The sequence below is a fragment of the Trichosurus vulpecula genome, chromosome 5, assembly GCF_011100635.1.
Source record: "Trichosurus vulpecula isolate mTriVul1 chromosome 5, mTriVul1.pri, whole genome shotgun sequence".
NCBI classification, from domain to species: domain Eukaryota; kingdom Metazoa; phylum Chordata; class Mammalia; order Diprotodontia; family Phalangeridae; genus Trichosurus; species Trichosurus vulpecula.
Window position 1 is genome coordinate 72,159,732 of NC_050577.1, and position 27,805 is coordinate 72,187,536.

The 27,805-nt window shown below is 37.5% G+C and overlaps 1 protein-coding gene across 4 annotated transcripts in view; it reads right to left on the reverse strand.

Annotated features, from left to right (window-relative positions):
* NRP1 (neuropilin 1) overlaps positions 1-27,805 on the reverse strand; it is a 183,467-nt gene that overhangs the window by 74,237 nt on the left and 81,425 nt on the right. For all 4 annotated transcript variants that reach the window (XM_036759560.1, XM_036759564.1, XM_036759563.1 and 1 more), the window contains exons 4-6: positions 25,218-25,445; positions 17,813-17,968; positions 13,993-14,159 (exon numbers count right to left, since the gene is read on the reverse strand). In XM_036759560.1, the coding sequence (XP_036615455.1) occupies positions 13,993-14,159; positions 17,813-17,968; positions 25,218-25,445 (551 nt within the window). The remainder of the gene's footprint in view (positions 1-13,992; positions 14,160-17,812; positions 17,969-25,217; positions 25,446-27,805) is intronic.

Genomic DNA, 27,805 nt, shown 5'->3' on the forward strand with positions numbered 1-27,805 from the left:
AGCTCCTGCTGCTGGGCCTAGCAGCGTGCTACTAGGGCACAAAGACACAAATGAAGCAGCCCTTGCCTTGAAGCAGTTTATGTTCTAATGTGGGAAAGTAACAACCAGCATACACGCACGTATACAACACACATACAGTGTGTGTCCCAAAGGTCTTAGTACAGTTTTAAGCATTGGAAGCATTGTTTTTGTATCTAAGCTTTAACAGCCTAACACTGCAATAAGAGTTTTGAGACATCCTGTATACATAAATACATACATACACATACATATATACATACATATTTGTGTGTATGCATATTGTAGCATATGTTACAAATACTAGTTGAAATATGTAATATATCACAACATATATTGGACAAATCCAATATATTATATATGAGTACATACTGATATAAAATAAATCTATTTAATACTTTTATAAAACATAAATATAGTAAATAAGAACATGCAAAATAAACACAAGGCCATTTTTGGAGGTAGGCACTGGGGTGGGGGTGGGGGCAGGAAATCAGTCCTTGGACTTAGCTTTGAAGGAGACTAAGAATCCTAAGTATTTCATGGTAGGTAAGTCTATGGTCCAGATCATAGAATCAAAGAATCTAGAGCTGGAAAAGACCTTAGGGAGCATCTTTAATGTCTTCATTTTACAGATGGGCAAATTGAGGCCCATTTTACAGAGAAGTGGCTTGCCCACAGTCACAAAAGTAGTGAGTGTCATAGGCAGGATTTGAAGCCTGACTCTCCTAAGATGGGAAAAAAAACAATGAAAAGATGATTTTTTTAAATGGAGGATTTCATCTTATCTCACCTTAGGCTTATATGCTTCCTGAGAAATTAACTCAAAAGAAAAACATGAATAAAGTTTCAGTGTGAAATGGTAAGATAAAGCTTGGGTGGTGAAACTTGATATGGGAGAGGGGGTGAGGACAGGGGGAAATCCGTTAACAAAATAAAATTGGAGTCATACACCACTCAATAGAAACACCAAATGTATTTTAAAGAATTATTAATTTTAAAAAAGTCTTTTTTAGATATCTGGAAGCCCACAATACCAAATGATGGAGTACAGGTATTTCTAAAGAATCATAGAATCTTGTGAGTTGGAAGGTCCATCAGAAACTGTCTAATATAACCTCTCAACCAGGGCAGGAATTAAGATTTATTAAAAGGCTTATTAAAAGAATAAAGGAAACACAGAATTATTTATTGATTTCAATGATAGGTCCCCATAATATATTAAGAAATTAGAAGAAAAAGAACCAAAAGAATGGATTTTTTTTCCAACTATGATTTTTTTTTACTCCCAAGTGGAATCATGAAGAGGAGAATCCAATGACAGTTTTTCTCCAGGGAAAAAGGGATTGAGGAATGTATTTGAAACATACAAATAGATATACAATAATACTAAATTAACTCAAGAGCCTTTAGTCTAGAATGAATTAGCTCTTCTACATAATTAGAACTATGAAAGCACATGAAGTATTTTAATTAAAACATGCTATTGGAATTTATAAGGCATTGCTACTAAATCTATTCCTCCCTCCTGGACCCCAGCCCCACCTCCTTCCACCCTTTTCGTTCACGGGATTCAATGATATTAATGAGAAGTGGTGATAGGTTAGAAGGTGAAGGAGAGAAGTATATATAAACAAAAGACAGGAGAGAGTCCCCAAGTGCATTCAATTTTGTCATGGATCATGTAGCACTCTCTCGTTTTATCCAAATGTTCCTTATGAGCATTCTTAATGCTGTAAGGAAGGATTTTTAGTTTTAGGACATGAAATGTTTGAGGACCACATACCTATTCGGGCCTTTGGTGTACATTTCTCTCTTTTGCCTCTTGGGGAGGGGTGAGAGAGAAGCTGGTTAGCATCTGTTAAGATGCTGAATAAAGTGAGCAGAACCAGTAACAATAAATTGTTACAGAACAATGTATACTTTAACATCAATAATGGAGAATGAATTTTGAGACTTAAGAACTCCAATCAACAAAATAATCAACCATGATTCTAAGGGTCTAATTCATGGCAGTAAGATGACAGATTAACATGCAGAATAAAAATGGCATTTTTGGTTGTGGCCAGTATCAGTTTGCCATACTATGCTTACATAATCCAAGGCTCACCTTTTCTTCCTTCCTTCCTTCCTCCCTCCCTCCCTTCCTTCTTTCCTCCCTTCCTTCCTTCCTTCCTCCCTTCCTTCCTTTCTTTTTTCCTTCTTTCCTTCCTTCATTCCTTTGTTCCTTCCTTCCTTCCCTTTCATTCCCTTTCCTTCCCTCCCTCTTTCCTTCCTTTGTTCTTTGTTTCTACCTTTTGTTCTTGCTTGCTTTTCAGTGGGGAAGTAGAGAAAGAAAGGAGAAAAAACAGAAATTTGATAATTGAAAATAATTTATTAAAAAGAAAAATACAATACAGGGTGTTCCTAAAGTCTGGATACATAGGAAATGTGAATTTATTCCATTGAGTTCACATGAATCTTGCAAAATGCATCAACCTTTGCATCACAAATGATGGAAATCATATTGAAGATGTTATTTGTTAATATTCCAATTAAATAAAATGTTGTTAAAATTTCATTCATTTCATTTTTTTGAAAATATGCATTTTTTGCCTATGTGTCCAGACTTTAGGAACACCCTGTACATAGTTTTTAGGAGGAATACACTTTTTTTGCATTGGGCCTTCCAAATCAAGATGCGAAAGATATTTAAACTCAAGGATTTCATGTGTAACATTACACGTTGCATAAATGTAACTATTGGTCCTAAATGTGAACATTAATTCACTCTGTAAAAGGTATGATTATTACTGCCAGGGCAGAAATCAGCAATCCCTTGTGAAGGGACGTCTTGAAACTGCTATCATAAAATCTGTGCATGCTATGGATTTCATTAACATTTTAGTCCCTGAGGATTCCCAATTGTATAATAACAGAAGTTCTTTAAATTTTAAAGACCACAGACAGGAACAGCCTTTCACCCAAAACAGATGTGGAACCCTCAGCCTTGCTTTCTCATTGGTTCTAAGACTTGGAACTGGTTGGTAATTGATAGCTATTAACGTGTTTGTTGTTTAGGTTACAGAAATGGAAACTTTATACTATTTTTCCCGTGAAAAGATAAGTTAATGAGCAATAGGACTGGCTTTTCAACAATAGGACCTTACTCTTGATTAAATCAGATTTCTCAAAAAGATGAAGAGTGCATACTTTACATGAAATAAACAAAGAGGGGAAGGTCAGGGAACGAGCAATGTTCCTTTCAAGGATGAACTAACTTCTGTCTTGTTTTACCCAACTCTCATCTACAGAATGAAATTTTGTGTATTATATTTCCTTTTCTTCATTCCAATTTTATCAGGGGATTTGAAGACCCAGTGGAATAGCCTCCCCAAAAGAATGTCCCAAATGACTCCAGCTCAATATAGTCCTTTATAAAATATATATATATATGTATATATATATATAATATTATATATAAATATATAATATATAATTATATAGCATATATAAATATAATAAATATATAAAAATAATGAATCATAAGATATAAAAGTTTAAAAAGCTTATAATGCCATTTTCCCTAAAGAATCCATATACAAATCTTTACTTGTGAATATAGGAATTCACATTCAAATGATACCAGTCATACCAAATGATAAGCAGTCAAAAGGTGACCAGATCATTCAATGAATCAGTTTTCTTGACTTTGAAATGCCAAATAATCAGTAATTTGGATTTATTCTCCTCCATTGAAATTACCTCCCCCTCCCGGGAGTTAGGGCATTATGTAAATATAACCTCAAAGTTTATATAAGACACATGGTTCAATTGAATAGATACTGTTTACACAAATACAATGTTATTGGGAGAGTTTGAGATTTGGCTTGAGGCAGCTAGGTAGCTCAGCCGGGAGTCAGGAAGACCTAAGTTCAAATTTGGCCCCAGACATTCACTAATTGTGTGACCCTGGGCAAGTCACTTAACCTCTGTTTGCCTTAATCCATAAAAGAAGGCAATGGCAAACCACTCTAAAATCTTTGCCAGAAAACCCCAGCACTCACTGCTGGGGACACTGTTAGGATACCACTGTGATGCTCAAATCTTCTGACCCTCTGAAGTTCACCAAGTCTTATACTGGTCAAGAGGAGAGCAAAGAAATAGAAGCCTCCCCTCCCCAAGCTATTTCCTCTGCAGGCCCTCTCCAGGACTGCTTCCACCCTGCACTGACCAGATACTGGAATCCTGGCTTCCCAACAGATGTGATATTTTGTAGAAGACCCACAAGGCATGACTGAGTTTCTTTATTTGATCCAAATATGCCCTCCTATGCAGCAACACTTGATTTTATCCAATGGCTTTCAAGCATTTCTCAACACTAGTCTCATGCCCTTGATTGATTGATTCCATGACTAAATTCTATGATTGAACGTCTGGATATCCCTTGAAGAGAGAATTCTCTACCAGAACAGAGTTGAAAGTTGTGTTTAACAAATGTATGTTGGCCTTCAACAATAAAAGAAGATTAAATACTAAAAGCATTTTTATTATAAATAAACCACCATGGTACTTTTAATACAGTTCCCCTTCCTTTATCTTGAAGTTTCAGATGCTTCCTTAAATAATTATTTTATTTTCTCAAGGATGTATCAAAATGTTAAATTGGTCTTTGAGCAAGCGACTTGATTGTTATTTTTAACTAAATTCAAAAGTTGTTTGACTAAATAAACTGGCTGTTCAAAATGGTAAGGAAAAAATATGGCTATTTTTACATGAGAAAAACAATTAGTTAAAAATGGAAAAATATAAAAATATTATTTGGCATAATACAGGAACTCCCTCTTCCCCAGGACATCTAGATTTTTTGACTGAATACCATCAGTTTTTAAAAACTGAATTCAGCCTAGCAGTGGGTATATTTTATCCATATGTTGTGCATATATATGTGTGTGTGTTTAAATGTGTGGAAATGTGAAAAAAGTAAGGTTTCAGAAAAGTATTATGAAAAAATTTTAGCACGTTACTTAGGTTTTCTCAGAAGATAGAACATCTGTCTCAATGGACATCTAACTACTTTTTATTCATACTGACAGTACATAAAAGTCAGAATTGACATAGTCTATATAGGTTGCCTTTTCAGTATTTATCTTACATTAAAATCAACCCTATTGTCAGAAAGTTAAACACTCACTCTGAGTTCCTTAGTATCAAATTATCTGCCCAATCTGAAGTTTAAGGAAGTCACTAGCTAAGTGACTTTTTATTTATTGAATCCATGGAACCCATCTGTGCCTCAGTATCCTCACCTATAAAATAGATATATTAATACTTGTACTACCTACCTCACATCATGGTTGTGAGGAAAGCATTCTTCGTAAATCTTAACCAATATATAATTAACACATATATGTGAGTTCTTATTAACATTGCAAGTTAATGTTAAGCATTTTACAAATCATAAAGTGCTACGTAAATGCTATTTATTGTTATTATTAAAGAAATACAGAGGCATACATTGCTTCAGCAGTATTTTGCTAAAGTGCATGTGACATCAGAATTTAAATACATAATTCCACATTTATACAATCCAATAAATCATGTTTTTTCCGGTTCTCAGCTTGGAAAGAATCATTGTTTTCTCCTGTGTCAGCCATTCACTAACTGGCCTGAATAAGTTAATGCATCGCTTAAAGTGCCCAACTCAGAAGGGCTAAGGAATTTACAACCCAGAGAACTTGGCTCAAGAGATGTTCTGGGTTAGTCAACTAAGTATATATGAAAAGATTTATAATTTATTATTTTGAGTAACAGGTCTGTTGAAAATTGGTTAGTTTTTATAATGTTAAAAAGTATTTCGCAGAACATACATTCTTCTGAAATCAACGAGCTAGTAGAAATGATTGAAAATTTCATCTTGTATATGTGTTTGTCTGTCTTGTTTGTACATAGTTGCTTGCATGTGGTCTTCCTCCATTAAAATGTGAGCTTCTGCAGGGTAGGGACTGTGGGACTGTTTTTAGTCTCTTTGTGTCCCCAGCACTTAGCATAGTGAAAGGCATACAGTAGGTGCTCAATAAATTTCTGTTGACTTGAAAACAAATTTTAGTGGAAGTGAATTTTGAGAAATACATGCATGAGAACAGGTTGGGGTGGGGAAACTAGCAAGAATGGAATTATTCATTTTAAGATGAATGTTCAAGGACATATTATAAAGACTGGCTAAAGTCAATTTAGTAAAGTTTTAGAATTTAGTTTTATGTTTTAAAAATTATGCTTAAAATTCAAGGAAGAACCTAAACTAATTTTTTAAATGAAGAGGAGGACAAGAAAATGGAGGAGGAGAAGGAAAGAGGAAGGAGAAAGAAAAGGAGGAGGAGGAGGAGGGGCAGTGGCAGCAGCAAAATTTGGATCCATTAATTCCTTTATGGATGAAGAAAGCTCATGTTGTTTGGATCCATTAATTCCTTTGCGGATGAAAAAAGCTCATGTTATCAGGAAATGAATTCTTCCTGCGACTTCTGCCACATTTTCAATTAATCCTCATTACAAAAATACATAGATTTCCAGAGTAAGTATTTCTAAGACTCAGTGATTCATTAAATTCAAATTTGAAATTTTGGTCTTCCAGATGGGCCTGGCCATCTTCCACTTGGGTCCTCCCTTCAGTTCTGTGCTCTAGCTTGTTTCTGTGTGGCTACGCTCACTTAAGCCAATAGTAAGCAGCTTTTTTTTCTCTTGCCTAGCAGCTGCTGTTGAGATTCAGAACGACTCTACATTCTCTACCTCAATTCAAGAGTTGCAGGAAGAAGGAGGAGTTACTGAAGGGAAAGGCTTTCCTGGAGTTGTCTAGGTAATGTGGTCTTATGGATAGGGCTCGGGGTTGGCTGTCAAGGGACCTGAATTTTTGTCACAATTATGACCCTAAATAACTTCAATATATTCAACTATAAAATAGGAATAACAGAATAATAATTCATATTTAAAGAGCACTTTCTTCACAGTAGCCATGTTACAGATGATGAAATGGTGGCTCCAAGATATCAAGTGGCTTGCCCATAGTTAACACAATTAGCAAATGTCTGAGGTGGGATATGAACCCAGGTCTCCAAAATGTTGGGTCCAGTACTCTAGCCAAAAGGACAGGTCGTCTTCATACAGTCTTAAAATTTGGAAGGGACCCTAAAGCCTATCAAGCCCCAAAGTCATCCTTCCCAATATAGGAATCTCATTTATAATATCTCTGGAGATAGGGGGATGGCATTTAGCTTCTTCTTGAAACTTTTTAAGAACAAGAAACTCATTATGTTGAATGGTGGGTTGTAGAAAGCTCTAATTGTCATGAATGCAATTCAAAACTTTTTTGCAAATTATATCATAAGATGATATGTCTAGAGCTGAGAGAGATTTTAGAGATTCTCTAGTTCAATTCAATCATTTTACAGATGAGGAAAACAAAGCCCCATGAGGTCAAGTGATTTACATAGGTTTTATAGGTGGTGAATTGCAAAGTCAAGATGAGAACCCAGGTACTCTCACTCCAAACCAGCACTCTCTCTATACAACATGACCAATGAGTCTTCCAGTACCCTCAACAGCCTCTTCCCTCTTCCACATGACTGCCTTCAAATATTTTAATGTCTTCAGTTCCTTTAAGTATTGAGACTTCTTTTCATTCTAGTCAACCTCCTCTGGATACTCTGTAATCTGTCCATTTCCCCCTTAAATTGTGAGGACCAGACTCACTGAAGGTCATGCCGATAGTAGTCGCAGGTCTGGATTTGAACTTGATTTTTATACCAAATCAACTCCGTCACTGCCTCTCTACAGAGAGAATGAGGACATCCTCGGTGTCAAAGCAGCACAGAAACGAATTGTCACTGAAGGTGACCTCCAGCTTCTCTTTTTCTGCTCTACTTCCCCACCTCATACTTTCAGAATCAACATCGGTATGAGGAAAGTAAGAGGGAGGAAATAAAAGAAGTGGTTTCTGGTTGACAGAATCATTGCTGTATATAAAGTGCAGTGGGGAGTGATTCTTTTTTTTTCTTTCCCTTTTCTCATTCATCTGGAAATGCTGTGATTTGCTCACAACGGGGCAGACTTACCAAACCAAATGGGATGTGGTATGCATGACTGCCAGAATGTGAAAAGGACTTTGCAGGGACAGATTCTTGCCTTGTGGAGAAAAAGATCCCAATCTAGAGGAGAATAAAACTTTAATCTGATTCCAAAAAAATTGTCAAGAAACGTGACTTCTGAATCCATTGGTTATTGTTGTTCAATTTTTTTCAGTTGCGCCCAACTCTTTGTGACCCCATTTGGAATTCTCTGGGCAAAAACATTGGAGTGGTTTACTACTTCCTTCTCCAGCTCATCTTATGGATGAAGAAATTGAGGCAAACATAGTTAAGTGATTTGCCCAGGATCACACAGCTAGCAGGTGGCCAAGGTCAGAATTGAACTGAGGAAGATGAGTCTTCCTGACTCCAGGCCTGGCACTCTATCCACTTAACCACCTAGCTTCCTGGAATACATTGGAGGGTGTGGCATTTGGTTAGTTGTGAAGGCCATCTTCCTTTCTTCATGGTAACATTGTCCTTATCTTACCCAGTCATTTTTGTCTCTTGACTTTTTTTTGTCTCTTGGCATTTTAATCAGGGAAAAGTCACAGTTGTTTTGAGGGAAGCATTCCCAAGAGCTTTAATTAAAACCAGGAGGATAAATCTGTTTACAGTGTGGTGAATATTATCATTAATAAAACATTAAAATAATTAAATGAATTAAATTCTGCTTTGTTTGAGGATTTTTTTGGTCTCCATAACACAAGTATTAAGCTTCTGTTCTTATGATGAACATGGAAAAAAAAAAGGGTAGAAGTATTTTTTTTCTAGAAGATTCTTAGAATTGTAGAGCTTGAAAGAAGCTTAGGGAATGTTCCCTCTCTTCATGTCAGAGACGAGAACGCAGAGGCTCAGAGGGGTAAATGAGCTGGATGCTTTTGTGAACCTTGCAAATTAAGGGCATCTTTAGCAGCAGGAGTATTCCTAGTTTTGACCAGGAATTGCTGATGCTACTACCAAAACCATATGATCGGCATAAAGAAATCTGACTAATGGGTTAACATGAATGAAATATACTTTAGAGTGATTTTGTATACATACGACAACAAAATATCCAGGTTAAAGAATTTCAAGTGAAAACCCTGGTTCTTCATCCTCTAGACCAGTAGCACCAAACTCAAATAGAAACAGGGCCACTGGGGGCTTCATACTGACTAATAAAACCAGCACCCCCCCCAGGCTGTGTGTTCAACACCTCTGGTCTAGAACATGGCTTTTTCATCTTTTTAGTGTCACGGACCCCTTTGGCCATCTAAAGAAAACTGTTGACCCCACCATAGTGTTTTATATGTTCATAATGGAAGGAAATGCTAAATTTTAGTTAGAGGTTAGTCAAACTATAGATGTATTTTCTTTACCTATCCCAGTTCATGGATCCCACCTATCTGGGTCCTAGGTAGAGAATCCCTCTGAGATCTCAACATTTCTGCAGATATTTTAATGGATTTTTAAATTTTCATTGGGATGTTTAGTGTGTGTTGACACATCCATCAATGCATGTCCCCTTTTTGTCCTTTGGGGTTCAGATCATTAATGTTGAGCTTATATCTGCTTAAACTAAAGGATGAGGGGTCGTGCCGTGTGCATTGTTTAGCATGAGGGACTCAGCACTTCCTGATTTTAAAGCATGATCAACTCTGTCATTGACAATCAGGGAATTTTCAGGCACTCAGGATATGCAGAGACCTTTAAGCAGGACACCTGAGAGTCCCATCATATCAAGCCCCTGAAATAAAAGACCTTCCTTTTCTTTTCTTTGACACTGAAATACCACTTGACTTGTTTTTAAGCTTTCTTGCAGACAACAAATCTCACAGGAAACACTGTTGTGACCATTCATATCACTTGTTAATGAGGCATTGTTTTTTTATGTCACTCAGTCACTTCCTAGGAAAACAATGGGAACCCAAAGAATGTTCTCTTAAATTAAGGGAAGCTTCCAATGTGCCTTATTAATTTAACATATGCCAGCATACATGCTTGCTATCACCATAGCAATATAGTTTTGGGGCACATTTTATGCAAACTTTGAAAATGATTTAAAAGTACATATATACATAACATTTTATATATGTATATTTTTATTGCATGAGTATATATATTAATCACATGAAAATAGAATGGTGTGGTAGATGGAAGACTGGGTTGGTATTAGAAAGGGCTGGGTTCGAGTCTTGTCTCTAACACATATGAGTTACACAACCATGGGCAAGTCACTTAACCCAACCATAATGTACAAAGGAGTTGCTGATACACCTGCTGGGAGTCCAACATATAGAGTAAATCAAAAGGGCAGACCAAAGAACCCCTGCCCACAAAAATACATATACCTATATATACATAAACAGAAATTCATGTATATTTAAATCCCCTTGTTGTAGGACAAGCATGATTCTTGCTCTTGGCTTAAATTATACCATGCTTTTTTATAAAACAAATTCCAGTGACCCCTGATTGCCCCAGGATTAAATATAAACTCCTTTGTTTAGCTTTTAAAGTCCTATTCAAATTGGCCCCAAATTATCTTTCTAGCCTTATTGGACATCACTCCCCCTCCTGGATTCTGCAATCCAGCCAAACTAGTCTTTCCTCTGTTCCTCACGTACAGCATTCCAACTACCCTGGCCATGCCTGGAATGCACTCCCACCTCACCAACCCTTTACTTCAGTCCATTCTTCCTTCAAGACTCAGCAGAAGTGATACCTTGTACATAGAGCCTTTTCTGACCTCACCAACTGCGAGTCTGCCCTGTCCTTAACTACTATGCACCTATCTGTATTTATCTCCTTTCTCTTTATTCTGTAGATACTTATACATGTACTTGTCCCTCCCCTTTTTCCTATTAGAATATCAGCTCATTGCCAGCAGGGATTCCTTTACCCTTTGTGCGTACATCCTTAGCACCTAGGACAGTGCCTAGCACATAGGGTGCTTAATAAATGTTTGTTAATTTGTAAGACAGCCAGCTGATAAGAAAGCACTACCACCTCACCAACACCTTCCCAGATATTAAAAAATAAAACAAAACAACAAAAATAATAACAAAAACAAAAACAAACCAGAACCTAGAAAGATATGAGATCATTAATAATGACAAACATTTATTTCTAGAGTCTTCCCTTCCCTCTCTTATTTATTTCCTATTTATCCTGTATATACCTTATTTGTACATATTTGTTTGCTTGTCTTCTCTCCCATTGGATTGTCAGCTCCTGGAGGGCAGGGATTATTTATTGCTTCTTTTTATGTTCCCAGAGCCATGCACATAGTAGGCTGTTAACAAATGTTTATTTACTGACTGATCAAGACCAGCATGTACATATACTCACAAAACTAATCATAATTTTCACTTCAAAGTGAACCTTGTAGACAGAGCAGACTCCAAAGTTACACCAATGTATTTGCCATTGCATTCATAGGCCCATGATTATTGGGCCAGTCACCATCTCCTCCAAGATGAAGAGAAATTCAGAGGAAGCTGCTTGATCTGAGGTAAGACCACTCAGGATATAACAAAACTTTCTTGGGACAGTGGCTCTTGTTTACCCGGACAGTCTTCCTTCTTAAGACCTATTTAAGATGTGTCTAACAACTACAGATGAAACGTAGCATGGTGCCCACTTGGTACTGACAAATACTAATTGAAAGTCCATTTGGTCTTTTTTTCTGCTGAAAGGTGACTGGAGACCTTTCATAAAAAATGCTACTGCTGCAGTTTCCAAACTCCTGCTAGGCCACTAGCCCTAAATTATTGAGTTCTTCCCTCATGATAAGAAGTAGGATTTCATTAACATTCCGACATGCTCAGCACTGCAAAAAAAATGTATCCTGCCCTTCTGAGCTAGGGCTGTCAATCACCCCTCAATTGTGTGTTGGTTTAGGGAAGCAGAAGAGCAAATTACCAAGGGCTACATTGACACAGGCAACCCCATCTCAATTCTGTCTTAATCCTGAGCAGCATTCAATACTCTCAAGGTAACTGTAGTTTGTCTTTTCTCACTCCCAGAGTGATTTGGCGGACTTTTATTTAGAGGGCTAGTTGGAATTCAGTGAGCCATAATAGACCATTTCACTTTAAGTGTATGTTAAGCTAATATTGACTTTTCCACTGTAAAACAAAATCTCTGTTATTTGTACTCAAAAGACTGAAAAAAGCAATAGACATGGAAATCGAGGATTAATCATTCCAGCCTTTTCTCTCTTAGACCTCTGGGGAATTAGTCATTTTTATTTACCTAGCAAAGATGCAAGGTAGGTTCTGCCACTACAGACGAAGTCTAGATCCTCCAGCAAATATCTTTTGTGTGATTTGCCTATTGTTGATCCTACAGGTCCAGGTATAACTGTTTCAGCTAACTTGAGATCAAGAAGTCAGTTAAGCATATAGCTGGGGATGAGCCAGAGGGGCTAGAATAGGTGGCAGGGGAATGAGAAAAGTAGAGGATGGGAAGAACCATGGAAATAGAAGACCAAAATGGGCTTTGGGTGGTACCAAGGGTGAAATTCTCTGTTTTTAACCATTTCTCCAAGCTAGGGTAGAGGTGAGGGGGTGGGGGGGAGATGGAAGGATACGGTTCCCACAAGGACCCTGGGAGGCATATAGTACAAATGTTATTTCTCCCATTTTGGAGACGAAGGAACTGAACCCTGTGATTTGTCCAGTCTTGTTTAGTTACTCGGTATCGCGTCTGGAATATCAATAGAGGCCTTCAAGATCCAATCTAGTGTTCTTTCCACTCTGCCATATTTGCATGGGTGAACCATGAAATCAAGGGCATTTCAACAAATAATAATTGTCACTTAGATAAGATAAGTTGCAGAGAGCTGCTGCCCTACATTGGCACTGGGAGTGTCCTCCTCTGGGAGCTCCTTATACTGGTGAAATCACAGGTCCAGTCTCCATCCTTATCCATTCAGTACAATGGATAGAGGGATGAACTTGGAGTCAGGAAGATCTGGTTTCTAATCCTGCCACAGATGCTTACTATCTCTGACCATGGACAAGTCATAGCTTCTCTGTATCTTAGTTTCCCAGTCTGTGAAGTGAGGAGGTTAGAATTGATGGCCTTTGTGATCCCTTTCAGCTCTCTATCTGGGATCTTCTATCCCTTTAAGGTTTATGAAGCACTTTACATAGGCATTTGAGCTTCTCAACAGCTCTGGGAGGTAGGTGCTCCAGGTATTATTATTTCTATTTCATAGCTGAGGGAACTCAGGGGTTAAAGGTCTTACTTGCTACGGTCATACAACCAGGAATTGCTGGAGGTGGGATTCAAACCTAGGTTTGTATGACTCTGAGTTTCATACTCCATCCACAATACTAAATTATTTCTCGGTTAATTAATCCATTTTTTTCTGTGCTATTTAGGTCAGTGTGGAAAAAACAAAATTTCGAATGTATCCCAAATTCTTTACACTTCAGAAACACTCCCAAGCAAACATAGGCAATGTAGGCCAAAAAAATGAATTCCAAATCTCTTGAAAACAGAAATATCTGTAGAAGCAGCTTCCTTGTGGTGGAAACATTCCAGATCTACTGTAACCAATATAGCTCATTTGGATCCAAATCCTCTGAAAAGTGATTTATTTTCAGTGGAGTAGCTAAATGTTAGCTGAATTGAACTGAACTGAATTGGACTGAATAAAAGGATTGCAGGGAATTTATTTTGTCCTCTCTTCACTCTGATTGTTGGTTGATACAAGCACACCAAGTAACTTGATTATTCTTATACCCCCTAGAGTGATTTGGCTTTGTGTATTTTGCATTTTTCTTTTCATTTAAAGGCATAGGAAACAATGTCGCTAGAGCAGTATACTTTTCCAAGGTTAGTGATCATCTTGGCAAATGTATATCTGTCCTGGTCTCCTTACCTGGATCCACTCTCTATAGGAATCTTCTCCAGGAGTCCATCCATTCTCAGGGTAATTCAAACGAGATCTTTCTGAAGACCAATTGGTGCTATACTGAGAAGAAACTGTGATTTGGTCTGAATGAATTTCTCCTGATTCCATGCCCAGTGGTTCCATACATGTAAAATCTAAATGGGGAAAAATGGGCAAAACCCATTAGCATTTTCCATGGAGTCCTTAGGTGATACTTAATGTGGTTTTTAATCTTCTTTTTTTATCCAGTAAACTAAATGTTAATTCTAATGTCTACTTAAAGTCTATAGAAACTTGAATCGACACAGTAAGAGTAGTAAAATAAGTAGAGCTTAGATTAGCATTAGCACTTGGGTTTCCATGACAATCCTTTTAAAACCAATGATAGAAAACATATTTTCGAACCAATGATGAAACCTGCTATATATGGAACTTAAGTGTACAGAAATGTTCTTTCATTTTTAGTAGCAAGTGAGTCAAGCTTTGATCTATTTTGGTAGCTGAATTTCTATATAAGTTCAACAGATAGGTACTTTAAAAAGTTAAGGGCAATCTAATTTTCATAAATGCAATCTTGTTTTCACACACACACACACACACACACACACACACACACACACAAATATATGAAATGCTTTATGTTTGCAGGTTTTCAATGGATCATTTCCTAACATTTTGTTTATAGATTTGAACAAGAGTCAGGGGATATTGTGCAAAGAAACTTAAAAGTCAGATACTTCAACACACCAAAAGAGTTTCTGTTGAAGGAACTTTGGCATTAATCATTTTGTAAGTCAAAGTTTCCTTCTATAATATGACTCATTTATCTATATTATAAATTTAGTATTTCACCGATCTGGTGCTCAGCTGTCTTGCCACCTTATACATAAGGAACACAGTCAAGAATGAGGAATTAAAAAAAGACTTTTGAGTAGCCAGAAGAGGGGTTACAAAGTCTGTGTATGTACTAAAAGCTCAGAGACTGATTATTCTTACACGCAGATCTAGCAAACTTGGCTGTGCTGTTTCTAAGATCCTAGAAGATTAAAAGTGGCTGTAGTTGCTCCAGGCAGGTGTTTTGACAACGAAGAGCAAAAACTCACAGAGTGATATTTGAAAGGAGGATAAAAAACAAAAACAAACAACAACCCTATAAAAAGCAGACGAAGCATTAAAAAATGAAAACACCCAAGAGAGTTGCTGGAGGGGCAGAGACCTGTACATCTCAATAGGTCTTGATAGAATCCCTATATTACAGTGTACCAGGGTTGGAGGCTAGACTTACATAGAGAGTTGCCCGAGCTTTTAAAGGGCCTGCAGGCATTTCTGGTGCTTGCCAGGACCAGATTAAAATGTAATTGGGAAATATTTAACAAAATTGGTAAAAATGCAATAAAACATAGATAACATCACTTTTTAAAACTAAGTCATTATATGTGGTTATGGGGACCCTTAGGTATGAATTAATGGCCCTGGTTTCTATTTGTTTGAAACCTCTGACCTAGAGTTTGCTCTAGAGACTTGCTCATAGTCAGTCTTTATGTCTTGTCCAGGGTTATAGAGTCAGGATGTGTTAGAGATGGGGCTTGAACCCAGATCTTCCTGGCCTCAAGGACAACTCTCAATTCATAATGCCATACTACCTCTGTCATACGATGCAGGTTCAAAAATGATTTTGTAGTCATTAAGAAAGGATTAAATTATCTTCCATATGGTCTGTTTTAGAAGGCAGGAATGGGAGGGTTATATTTTAGAAGAATTTCTATCCAGAATGGTCAAAGATTAAAAAAAATGAGTATTTAAAGGGTAAACACTTAATCACCCAGAAGCACTTATAAGGATCATAAATTTAGTGCTAGAAAAGACTTTTATTGTTTTTCAGTTGTTTTTCAGTCATGTCTGACTCTTTGTGACCCAATTTGGGATTTCCTAGGGAAAGATACTGGAGCTGTTTGTCATTTCCTTTTCCAGCTCATTTTACAGATGAGGAAACTGAGGCAAATATGGTTAAGTGATTTGCCCAGGATCACACAGCTAATAAGTGTCTGAGGCTAAATTTGAACTCAGGTCTTCCTGACTCCATGGCTGGTGCTCTATACATTACGCCACCTAGCTGCCCCAGAGAAGGCTTTAGAGGTCATTAAATTCAAACCCATTATTTTACTGATGAGGAAACCGAGGTCTAGAAAGGTTTAGCGCCTTTCCCACGGTCACACAAATATGAAGTATTAAGTAACAGAGACAAAATTTGTATCCTCTGTTGGAGCATTCAAGATAGATGACGTTTTATTTTATTTCTAGTTTTCTTATGCTAGACTTCAGCCATATGTTCATTATAGCTACTAATATAAGAAAACTAATCAACTCTGATATCTTGAAATTTGTTTCGAGTTGAAAAAAGAGTGAATTGCAAATAACCCAAAGGGAACTGGAGAAAAGTATGGTGGGCATAAGTTAGGTGAGGCATCTTACCAATGATGACCTTTTAGTAAGAAATGTTATCAAAGATATCATCAGGGAAATGAATCTTTGGAAAAGGATGTGTATCGAGGATGTTGTTTGACTGACAACCAAAGTTCATGAAAGAAAGAAACCTAGTGGAAGGCTTCCCACCACTCTGGATGGATCATCTATGGAGGATTGGTAGGAAATATATGGACAGGAATTATGCAGCATGACTGGATTGCCATGGGTAGGACCACAGGGGATACCTAAATTGATGATATCAAAGATCGTTGAACTATTAAAGTCAATCAACCTTAGTAAAGATGATGCTGCCTGGAGGAAGCAAGGGGTAGAAGATAGAGTGTAGGGCCCAGGAGTCAGAAAGACATAGGTTCAAAGCCTACCTCTAACATACAAGCTGTGTGGCCCTAATTAAGTCCCTTATCCATAAAATGAGAAGGATAATAATGACTCTAGAACTTACTTCATGGGGTTTCTGTGAAGATCAAATAAAAATGTAAAGTATTTTGCCCACCTCAAAGTACTATATGAAATATTGACTATTAGTGTAAATAGGGCCAGTCCTAAAGTTTCACAAGAAAATAGTAACACATAAAACAAGTCACTTTTAACAAAGAGTAGAAAGAACTCCTGAGCCAAATAGAGAGCCAATTGTGTTTCTTCTCTCACCCTTATTTTAAGATATTAAAAGAGCTATGGTCCCTATGAGTCTGTAGGACTGGTGGCTGGGAAAGAGCTTAAGTTGGAGAGCAGAGTCTCTCTGTTATCCAAAGGACTTTTTACTGCATCCAAATGTACATTTATAGAGGGCTTAAAAATGTTACAATAGAAATCAAAACATGTTCTGGTTAGTCAGAGGGAAAAAAAATGTATGCTACCTTCACCATTTCCCACTGAATTAAATCCTAGCCTGTATTCAGTGTGATTATAGTGTGGGTGGATAGAGTGAGCATGCATGCATATTCATTCTTTCATTCTAGAATCAATGTTCATCCTTTCATGGACTACAGGCTATCATTTCTTCAAGGGTATGGGGGCACCCGGGCTGACTATAACTCAAGTTCAAGGCATTGTTTTGTCATCCCTCAGTTTTTCTATATCCTTTCCAGGCTGCACAATCAGCTCTCTTTCCCTTTACCATTTCATTAGGAAAATTCACAAAGCAGCATTTTCCTATTGATATTCAGAAAAAGTTGATTTTTCTTCTTTAAAGAGAAAAGCAAACACCCAACCCCCTTTATTTATATAACATTTCTTTAATGTTTCATGTGGCAGCAGGTGTGTGGAAAGGCATAACAGAGCATATTTTCCACTGGGCTTTAGAAGATGAATAAACACTGACCTTCTGAGACACTGCTCTGCAAGACACTGTAGTTTGCAGAGAATCCTTCTTTGGCTATTGCACTGTCAGTATAAAAAGCCAGCGATAGAATGCCAGTGGAGGAACGGATGCGGCCTGGTGTTTTCTGTCCACAGTAACGCCCAATATGAGGACCAACTAGAAAGAAAGAAAGGGAAAAAAACAAAAACACAAAACAAAGCAGAGAGTGTCAAAATGTCTTTTCTCCTGCAGCATATGAAAGAACAACAGTTTGCAAAGATGAGTCCCAGCAGAACACAGAAGTGTTTTTCTAACCCAAATCATGCCTTCCCTAGTTAATTGGTTTGCAGTAAACATATTGGACCAGGTTCGCAGGGAGGATTTAAAAGTGTGCTCCGAGGAGCAATGATAGGCAAAACCACATTCCCCAGTGAACAGGATTATTTTCGGAAGGAGAAATGAACTGCTTGGTTCAATTGCAAAGAATGAGACTTGGGCAGCCAAGTGGTACCTTGGCATTCATCTCAGTGCCCAAGCTGTATGCACAACTTGCCACTGGAAGCATTGGGGAGATGCCTCAAGCTGTGCATGATCATCAAACCCTCCTTCAATCCCATTCAACAATTCCCTCTGTCTCAACAAAGGAAAATGGAAAAAGTGTAGATATCTCCAGACCCCCTTAACAGCTTCAAGGGGTTTGCTCAAGGCATGGGTAACCTCAGCTTTTCTCCTTGTTCTATTCCTTCAGTGATCTTTTGTTTGGGGAAGTCTCATGTGCAAATTGTAATGCGCCATTTACTCCTTGGTGGCCCATCTGGAGACAAGTTAATATTTGCAACTGTTTAACAACATATTTGGAGACTAGAGACATCAGTAATGGAAGCCCAATCACAACTGGATATTCATAGCAAAAGGGATATTACTTTCTCTAGGACTCATGCCTGAGTTCTCTTGGAGAATTGTTGCCTAGAATTGCCTAGCTTATGTGCATGTTTTAGGCAAATCAAATGGTCAAGAAATAATAGCAAATATAAGTGTAGCCTAGCATTATGGGAGATGCTGGGAGGTGGGGGAGAAACCATGTAAAATCTTAAACCAGAGGTCAGGAGAGGCAAGTTTAAGTCAGCAACACCTTTTTCTTGAAGTACTTTTTACCAATTTTGGCAAACGGTCATTTTGACAATGCTGAAGTAGTCTGGGCTTGGAAAGCGAATGATTTCTTTGGCTAGGCCAGTAGCAGTACTAAAAATGACTTTCCTGTTTTCATGTCAGGAGTTCTTAACCTCTTAACCTCCATAGACCATGAAGGACTCCATGGACTGATTTCAAGGGGTCCATAACTTGGGTGTAAAATATCCTATCTTAATTTCAATACATTTAGTTTCCTTTTCAAACCTATATATTTATTTTATGTATTTAAAGAACATTCTTCTGAGAAGTAAGCTATGGGCTTTACCAGACTTTCAAAGGGGGTTCGGTTCCGTGACACAAAATAGGTTAAGACCCCTGGTATAGATTTTTGTTGTGTGTCTAATGGAAGCACATCAGTTGATTTTGGCTTAGATGGACAATCTTGCATCACCTTTTTTTAATCCAGAAAATCCATAGTTCCCTGTTGTACAATTCAGGCATGTTTCCTTGCCTGTGGGTACTCTAGGTCATCAAGACGTTTCTATAAACTGGACAGGCAAGAAGTTAAAAGATGTCAGTTGAATGGAACTCAGGTACGAATGATGAGAAGTCCCTACCAGCTATTCCTGATTGGCTGTTTCCATGAGCAGGATTACCACTTCAGCATTTTTTTTAACCATTTCACTCTGTTTTTCTGTTGTTGCAGAACACATTGGCAGAACTTTATTACTTAAACTTAGTCTACTCAAGCATATCAGTTAGAAAAACAAAATGAAGCAAAACTGGGCTGAAATCAGTCAAATAATGCATTGTATATGTGGAATGTGTGTGTTTAAAGGAACCAGTAGAGCTAAGTGATGGTTACGACCAAATTAAACTCTTCCCCGCCCCCCATTAATTTTATGATTATAACCCTATCAAAAGGAAGCCAAAATAAATTTAAAAATTTAAAGTAATTTGCTTAGACAACTCAAAGGCATTACACTGCAAACATTGGAAGGAAGTGTTAGCCTATTTTATGCATTTAAAAATCTTGTTCCAAGAAGGGGTCCATAGGTTTCACCAGACTGCTGAAGGGGTCTTCAACACATTAAAAAGGGTAAAAACGTCTTTTATGAAACATGAAACAAACACTAGTTAAGTCTTTCCCCCTTCCTCTTTCTCTGTAGTGCATGTATTAAACTTATTTTTTCCAATTACAATTGAATTCAACAAGCATTAATAAATATCTATAATGTGCACAGCACTATGGTAAGCTGGGGAGAAAAAGAAAACAAATAGGATAATACAAAACATTGCTTGTCCTCAGGAAGCTTACTAGCTCCAGGCCTTTCTTGGGAAAGATGCTGGAGTGGTTTGCCATTTCCTTCTCCAGCTCATTTTTACAGATGAGGAAACTGAGGCAAACAGGGTTAAATGACTTGCCAAGGGTCACATAGCTATAAGTATCTGAAGCCAAATCTAAACTCAGGTCTTCCTGATTCCAGGCCTGGCTCCCTTTTGTGTGACTTCATCTGTGTGGGAGTCAGCAACTAGGAGCTATCTGGGGGCACTAAGCATTCAATTGGCTTGTCCCATGATCACACAGTGAGGGAGAGGCAACTTTTGAAGCCAAGATTTCTTGACTGGCCCTCTCTCCACTGTACTACTCTGACACTTGTGCCTTTATTAGACATCTATAAATGTGGCTTGCTCAGGCCATAAACTAGCTTGTTTCCAGGAAAAGTGTCCAAATATCTATTAATCCTTCTCTTGTCTAATTTATGAAATGAATGGCTTTCTCCTTTTTCCTTTTATCTTTCACATACTCTTATTCTGACTTCGTCATTCCCTCCTACCATTAAATATATTATTTCTCTATGTGAGGAAATATCTGTGGATGGTTCTGCTCCTTTGGACAATGGCCTCTGCTCACTAGAATCACTGGTTTTACCAAGAATTACGAGTGACAAAGGGAAGCTGTGACCTTTTTATTAGGGCAATTTAGTCCCATCCCTTCCCCCTTCCTCCTTCTCCCACCCCCACTATTACCCAGATCCTTAGGGGGAAAGGAACCTTTGAAATAGCAAACAGAAGAGAACTTTGTTTAATGCAGACTCATAATTTAGGGAGTCTCCATGACTCACTGGCTTATAATTTTTAAGACATGCTTGGTAATTCTGCACTCTATCTTTTAGAATATTGCCCCCGGATAGCATAGTGCCACTCTCTTTAGTAGCCCTCAAGATATGAGAGCAAAAAAGGCTTTTTTGAGTGTATTACAAAGAAGTATTGAATTTTCCTGTACAACAGTGAGACCTCAGCCTAGCAAAGTAATGCAGTATTGATCTGGGGTGTGTGGTGGGAGGAGGAGAGGAAGGAGGACTTTTAGATTTCTTGTGTATGTGACCAGTTGGATAGTTGGTTGCTCAGAGCTGGTGGAGTTTGATATAGCAACAAATTCGCAATGTGTACAATGGTATCATCATAAGTAATACTTTTTGGTTAAATGTTGTTCTAAAAACAATAAAATTGCAATTAAAGAAAAAAATGTGCTTCCAACTTTGTGATTACAAAGGTACAAGCATAATGCAATTGTACCTGGAAAATTGTGCATGTAGTCAATGGCAAACTGGTAATTGGGGGGGGAGGGAAGTCATTAGATTAAAATGGCAGTATCTTATCAGTAAGAAAGTATATAGCTCTCTGACTTTCTAATGATACCTACTATTGATTACAATGATTATTCATACCCACTCTCTGTTCCTTCTTCATCTCCCCATTTATTATAATCCTCCCTTAACTGTCTTCTATTGTGTAAAACTTTATTCATCTTTTCAAAAATTATAATCGACTTTAATAAAGTACTTTGGATGAAGAAAATATATACCTTTTAAAAGTATAATGTATGCCGTGTATAGTTTTTCATGAGTTAACTAACATGCATTTTATTAGAGAATTTCTGTGGTACAAAAAGTACTTCAGGGGGTACCTAAAATGATTTCCACACCTTCCCCCCACCTCCAGTATCACCCCAGAAGGTCTAGGATTCATAGCTATCTTAGTAGTTTCAGCAGTTTAGATTTAATACCAAACTATGTATAATTAGATTCTATTCAGAGCCCACATTACCAGAGACCATTCTTAAAACATGTTTGTAATCACTGGAATGTAGATAACAACCAAAGATTTTTTTTTAAAAAAATGCAACAACAACAAAACAGCATACGTACAATACAGAATGATGGCTGACTTTATCTCAACTTATATCAACAACTGAAACTAAGTATTAATTTTGGGTTCCATAATTTGGTGCAAGCTCTTGTGGTATTTACCAGGGCAGCAATAACTCATGGCTCTCAAACCATATGTAAACTTCCTTAAATTACTTCTCAGCCGATACTTGAGAATCTATAGCACTTGGGGAAAAGTGGTAGATGGAGATGGAGTATTCATCATGTGCATGCTTCATATTCTAAGTTTTTAAGTAAACTGCTTTTCTTCAAAGCCAATGTAAATCAATGGGTCGCTTTCAATTACTTGGCCATTTAATTCAATGTTTATGATAAAATGCATCACAAAATCATTCGATGGCTAAAAGCCTTCAGCGCCTTCTGCTTGTTGTTTTTGGAAAGGATTTCAAAGATCCATTGCAATTTTACTGGCAGAGAAATTCTATGCTTTGAAATGCTATGACAAAAATGTCTCTAGCGCTATCGAAAAGCCCACGAGAATCTAGTCTCTCGTTTGGGCCAGAAAATGAGCGAGACATTTTGCTGGAGCAGGCTAGACAAGGTCAGCTGAATATTAACAAATACATAAATGCATTTATCATATTCCACCAGCCAGCTAACTCTGGGAATAAGTCAAACTTGCTAGACTTTTAAAGCATGGGTGAATAGCATGGCTGATAACTTGTATGGTTAATTGTTCCTCATTTCGACTCAGTGATTTTCTAGAACCAGAAAATTACTACTTTGAAAAACCCTTGACACTAATAACAATGTACTCCATTCTGAAAGTGTTCTAAATATGTTGGTTGATTGGACCTTCTTTTCATATGTCAGTTTAAATGAAAGTTCTAGAGGGGAAGGCTGAAAATTTGGGTTGTGCGCAAATAAACCCATTATTAAATGTTCCAGCTATTGTTATAATGTTGTTATCACATTGTTATAAGACTGTTTTCCTAATTGATGGATTGAATGCTGGGTAGTCAATCAGCCCACTGTTTTGGCAATTTCATTACTTAATGAAGGAGTTTCAGTAAGATCATCATAACCCTATTTGTATGATAAAAACCCTAAGGAGGGATTTAATGTTAACTCACCCATTTCATCTAATGACAATATAAGCTTTCACTAAATCTAATTTTCTCCCCGATTGTTTATACGTTAAGAAACTTATCAAAGTTGAACAGTAACCAACACCGATCATATTAATATCAAGGAAAGGGACATGTAGGTCCTGTCGTAACTTTATCCATTATTCACTTACAAAGTGAATTGAAATAATCCTTTATTTAGCTGTAGTAGCCACCTATAAGTACGATAAAAAGGCATCAGAAACAAGGAGCTTAGATTTTATGATTTCTAAGATTCCTACCAGCTGCAAAAAAATCATAGAATTCTTTGGAAAAATTGGTTGAACATGGCTTATTCTCCGATTCTTAAGAACTGCCAAGTTGCCCCATTTGGATTCATGACCTGTACTTTCTCCAGGGAAATATGGATGTTAAGCCAGACTAAACACACTACCATCAAAGCAGCTGAAACAAATTATTTGATATAATCTTCTTTGGCCAGAATTGGGAGGGAGGGGAGGGTATTTTTTAGCCATTTACCTTCAGATTCCCAAAGATTAGAATGGAAAATGTTAATTTGGAAGATAAAGAAAATTATTGTATTTCGTATTTGGGTATCTGGTGACTCCTTCAGAAGAGGGTCAGGAGAGCTTGGCCCCTATAAGCAGCAACTCCCCGATGCCTGAAGTTTGCAGCTCCTAGGGTAAAGGGGATGCCCCAAATCAGGGGCTCTTATCCTTTCTTTAGACTTGAAAATTTTGAAATTTTCTATGGCATTAAGTTTGGGAGACAATATTATTTTTAAAAAGAGCATATGTGATTGGTCAGTCATTTGATAGTGGGTGTAAGGGGGTGAGGAGAGTGGGGGATGGTTTTATGAGCTCAGGAGCTCTAGGTACTTTTTTCAGTTTTGTCACTAACTCATTCTGTGATCTTGAACAAAGTATCTAACCTCTCTGGGCATCTCTTTCTTCCTTTGTACAATGAGGGGGTTGGCTCAGATTGGTTCCAAGCTTCCTTCACACAGTCTAAATCTGTGATTCTATAACCGGTCGCTTTTTAAGATAACTCCAAAATACCAAATGACAGCTTGTGTCTTGTGACATTTGAAAAAGGAATCCTTGGGAAATCAATGATAAAAAGAAAGGTCCCGCATTATACCTAAATATTTGTAGCAGCGAGTTTTGTAATAGTGAAGAAATGGAAACAAAGTAGATGTTTATAGACTTAAGAATGGCTCAATGAGTTGTGGCACACGAAGGTAATGGATTATTCTTCTAGGAGAAAGGATGAATTCAGAAAAGCATGGGAAGACACATGGACTGATGCAAAATGAATTAAATAGAATGGGGAAAAAACCAATGCGTGGCAGCAGTCAGCAAGCTACAGCCTGAGGGCTAAATAAATGCAGCTGCCCCTTATTTGTACAGCCTAGGCTATGAATGGTTTTTACATTTTAAAATACAATAAAACTTTATTTTAAAATGTAAAAACCATTCTTACCTCAGGCTGTCCAAAAACCCATAGAAGCTGTACCAAAAAAAAAATAAGCAGCAGGCTTTAGTTTGCTGACCCTTGATATATACAGTGACTATAATAAAGTAAATGGAAAAAAAGCCAGCAACAACAAAACAATTGAAACTGAATACTGAGAAATTATAATAATCAAGCTTGGCTCCAAAGAAGAGAAATGAGTAGGCATGCCCTTCTGTTTCTTTGCAGAGGCAAGTGATTATAGGTGAGGAACACTAAATACAATGTCACTTATATAAGTCAGAATATAAAGACTTTTTCAAGATGTTAGTAAGTTTTGCTGACCTTTTTCTCCCTCATTTTTATTCTTTATTATAAGGGGTTGCCTTTTGGAAGAGAAAGAAGAAAGTGTTGCATTAGGAAGTATAGGTAATACAAAAAATGATAAAATGTATTTTAAAAATGAAAAAAAAATTGAAAGAAAAAAATAATCTACTACTGTCTGCTTCCCTTCTCTGGGTTGCTACCTATCCTTGTTCTTACCGTCAGGGAATCCATCCCAGATTTCCAGTCGGTCATATCGACAGAACATCCCCCCTGGAGGATTAGTGTCAGGCTCAAGGTCAAAGCTTTCAAATTCCAAGATAATCTCTGACATCTTTGGTGCAAAGATAATATAAGTGCATTCGAGGCTGTTGGGATACTTTTCAGGGAATCCGGGGGACTTTATCACTCCAGTAGATGAAGTATAGTTCCGGGAACATTCAGGACCTACAGAGGCAAAAACAAAACAAGAGAAAGAAATGAAGTCCTAATAAGACAATAACTTATGAAAGAACCTACTAAACTGGTATTCACTGTGTTAATCATGAATTCACCCAGCCTTTCCCTATTATTGATAGGTATGAAAATCATCGTGTTCAGCCCAGTTTTCCATTTGTGTGGATCAATTTGAAAACTTCTGCTGGCTTGGGAGAAAAAAAAATGACAACTATAAAATCATGTGGGAACAATGAATGAGTAAGCTGCAGAAATCTCGACAGAGCCCTAGAGAAATAATTATAGCCCCTTCAAGCTTAAATCTTTAAATCTTAAGGTTGACAGCCATTTATTGGTGAAATAGAACATTTACAAAAGCGGGTGAGTGAATTCAGTAGAGGGAGTGCTGGTTTCAGATTCCTACACCAGTGACTGAGTAACTCTGCCAGATGTGACCTATGCCTCTTTGACAAACTAAATGTGAAAGGTAATTCGTACATGTACCCAGGGTGAGTGACTCATTCTGAGTGGTGTTGACACAGGTGTGCCAGTAAAGTGTTGCTGTTAGTGAAGGCCTGATAAACTGTGATTACAGGCAATGTTGCTGAAGTCACCTAATATCAATGTTGACATACTAACCTTCCCCAAAGTATCAGTTCTAGTATATTCTGCTATTCTAAAAACAGTTGTTTATGGTGAGAAAGATGGTGATGAGGGGAAAAAAAATACCTACAACATTTAGTTGGACCTGACTGTTCAAACCACTTCAATTTTACAAATTGTGGTGGTTTAATATTTCAAACATTGGTCAAAGGCAGTGCCAGAAAGCTGGTATTATGGTTGTGTGGTGACAATGGTAATGATTAACATAATAATGATGACCACAGGTTCCTTCTCCTAAGGAAGAGACCTTGGAGGTCAAATAGTTCAATCCCTTCATTTTATGGAAGAGGAAACTGAGGACTAAGATAGGTTAAATGATTTGACCTAGGTCATAAGGTCTCTGGTAGAGTTAGGATTTGAACCAAGGTCCTTAGTCCAAATTCAAGGGCTCTTTCCACTGGAACACATGGCCCTACTCTGGGTGATTCCACCATTTGATTAATTCATTCGTGCTCTATGCACAAAGAGGAGAGAGCCACCTGAATACTGGAAAAATGTACCTATCTAAATGGCCATGTGAGGATGCATGCTTTTCCATGTGTTTTTCCTCTATCACACACTTCAAAGGATTCATTTTAAGAATCCCTATGGGCATACGCAATGCCAGGATGGCCTTAATAGTGCAAGAACAAATTTTGTAGAGGTCATCTCCATAGTTCACCCTGTGTGCTTGTGAGGTGCCAGGATCATCTCAATATTACAAGAACAATTTTGGGGAGCTCAGCTCCATAGTTTACCCTATGTGCTTGTGAGATACCAGGATTACCTTAATATAATGAGAATAAATTTTGGGGACCTCAGCTTCATACTTCACTTTCTAGGACAGAGAAATGTAGAAGTTTATCCATTAATATCTCCCTGAGATTCCTGGAATTAAATTCAACAAGTATTTATTAAGTGCCTACTGTGTGCAAAAGACTGCACTAGCTGTGGGGGATACAAAAGCAAAAAGGAAATAGTCCTTATTCTTGAGGACTTTGCATTCTCTGAATGGATGGAGATGATGTCTTTATAAGTAAACAAGTGCAAAGTATATATGAAGACATTTGAAAAGAGAAAGAGCATTATTCATTAGAAGACTCAGGAAATGCTTTGGGTAGGAGAAAACAGTTCAAGTGAACTCTGAAAGAAGCTAGGGATTCTACATGGCAAAGATAAGAGGAAGTACATTTCAGAGAGGAGGAACAAATTGTGCAGGTTGAAGATGGAGAATGCTTTCTATTAGAAACTGCTAGCAGAAACCCTACTGTCATATGACTTGATTTTAGAAAGGATCTTAGAGATCAATAAATCCCATATCCCATTTTATAGATGAAAAGAACTAAAACCTTAGAATGCAGGGGCACAAGAGGGACTAGAATTTAAGAACACTTAGAAGGATGAAGCTGTATCAGCTGAGGTAGTGCATTTTTTTATCCATAGAGCAAAGAAAATAGAGATAGCAGGATGAAAATGTTTATTTCAAAGTAAGATTATACCTTGTTCAGTCATTTTTCAGTGATGTCCAGCTCTCTGTGACCCCATTTAGGGTTTTCTTGGCAGAGATGCTGGAGTGGTTTGCCATTTCCTTCTCCAGCTCACTTGACAGATGAGGAAACTGAGGCGAACAGGGTTAAGTGACTTGTCCTGGGTCACACAGCTAGTAAGTGTCTGAATATGGATTTAAACTCAGGGAAATGAGTCTTCCTGACTCCAGTCAGGGCACTTTA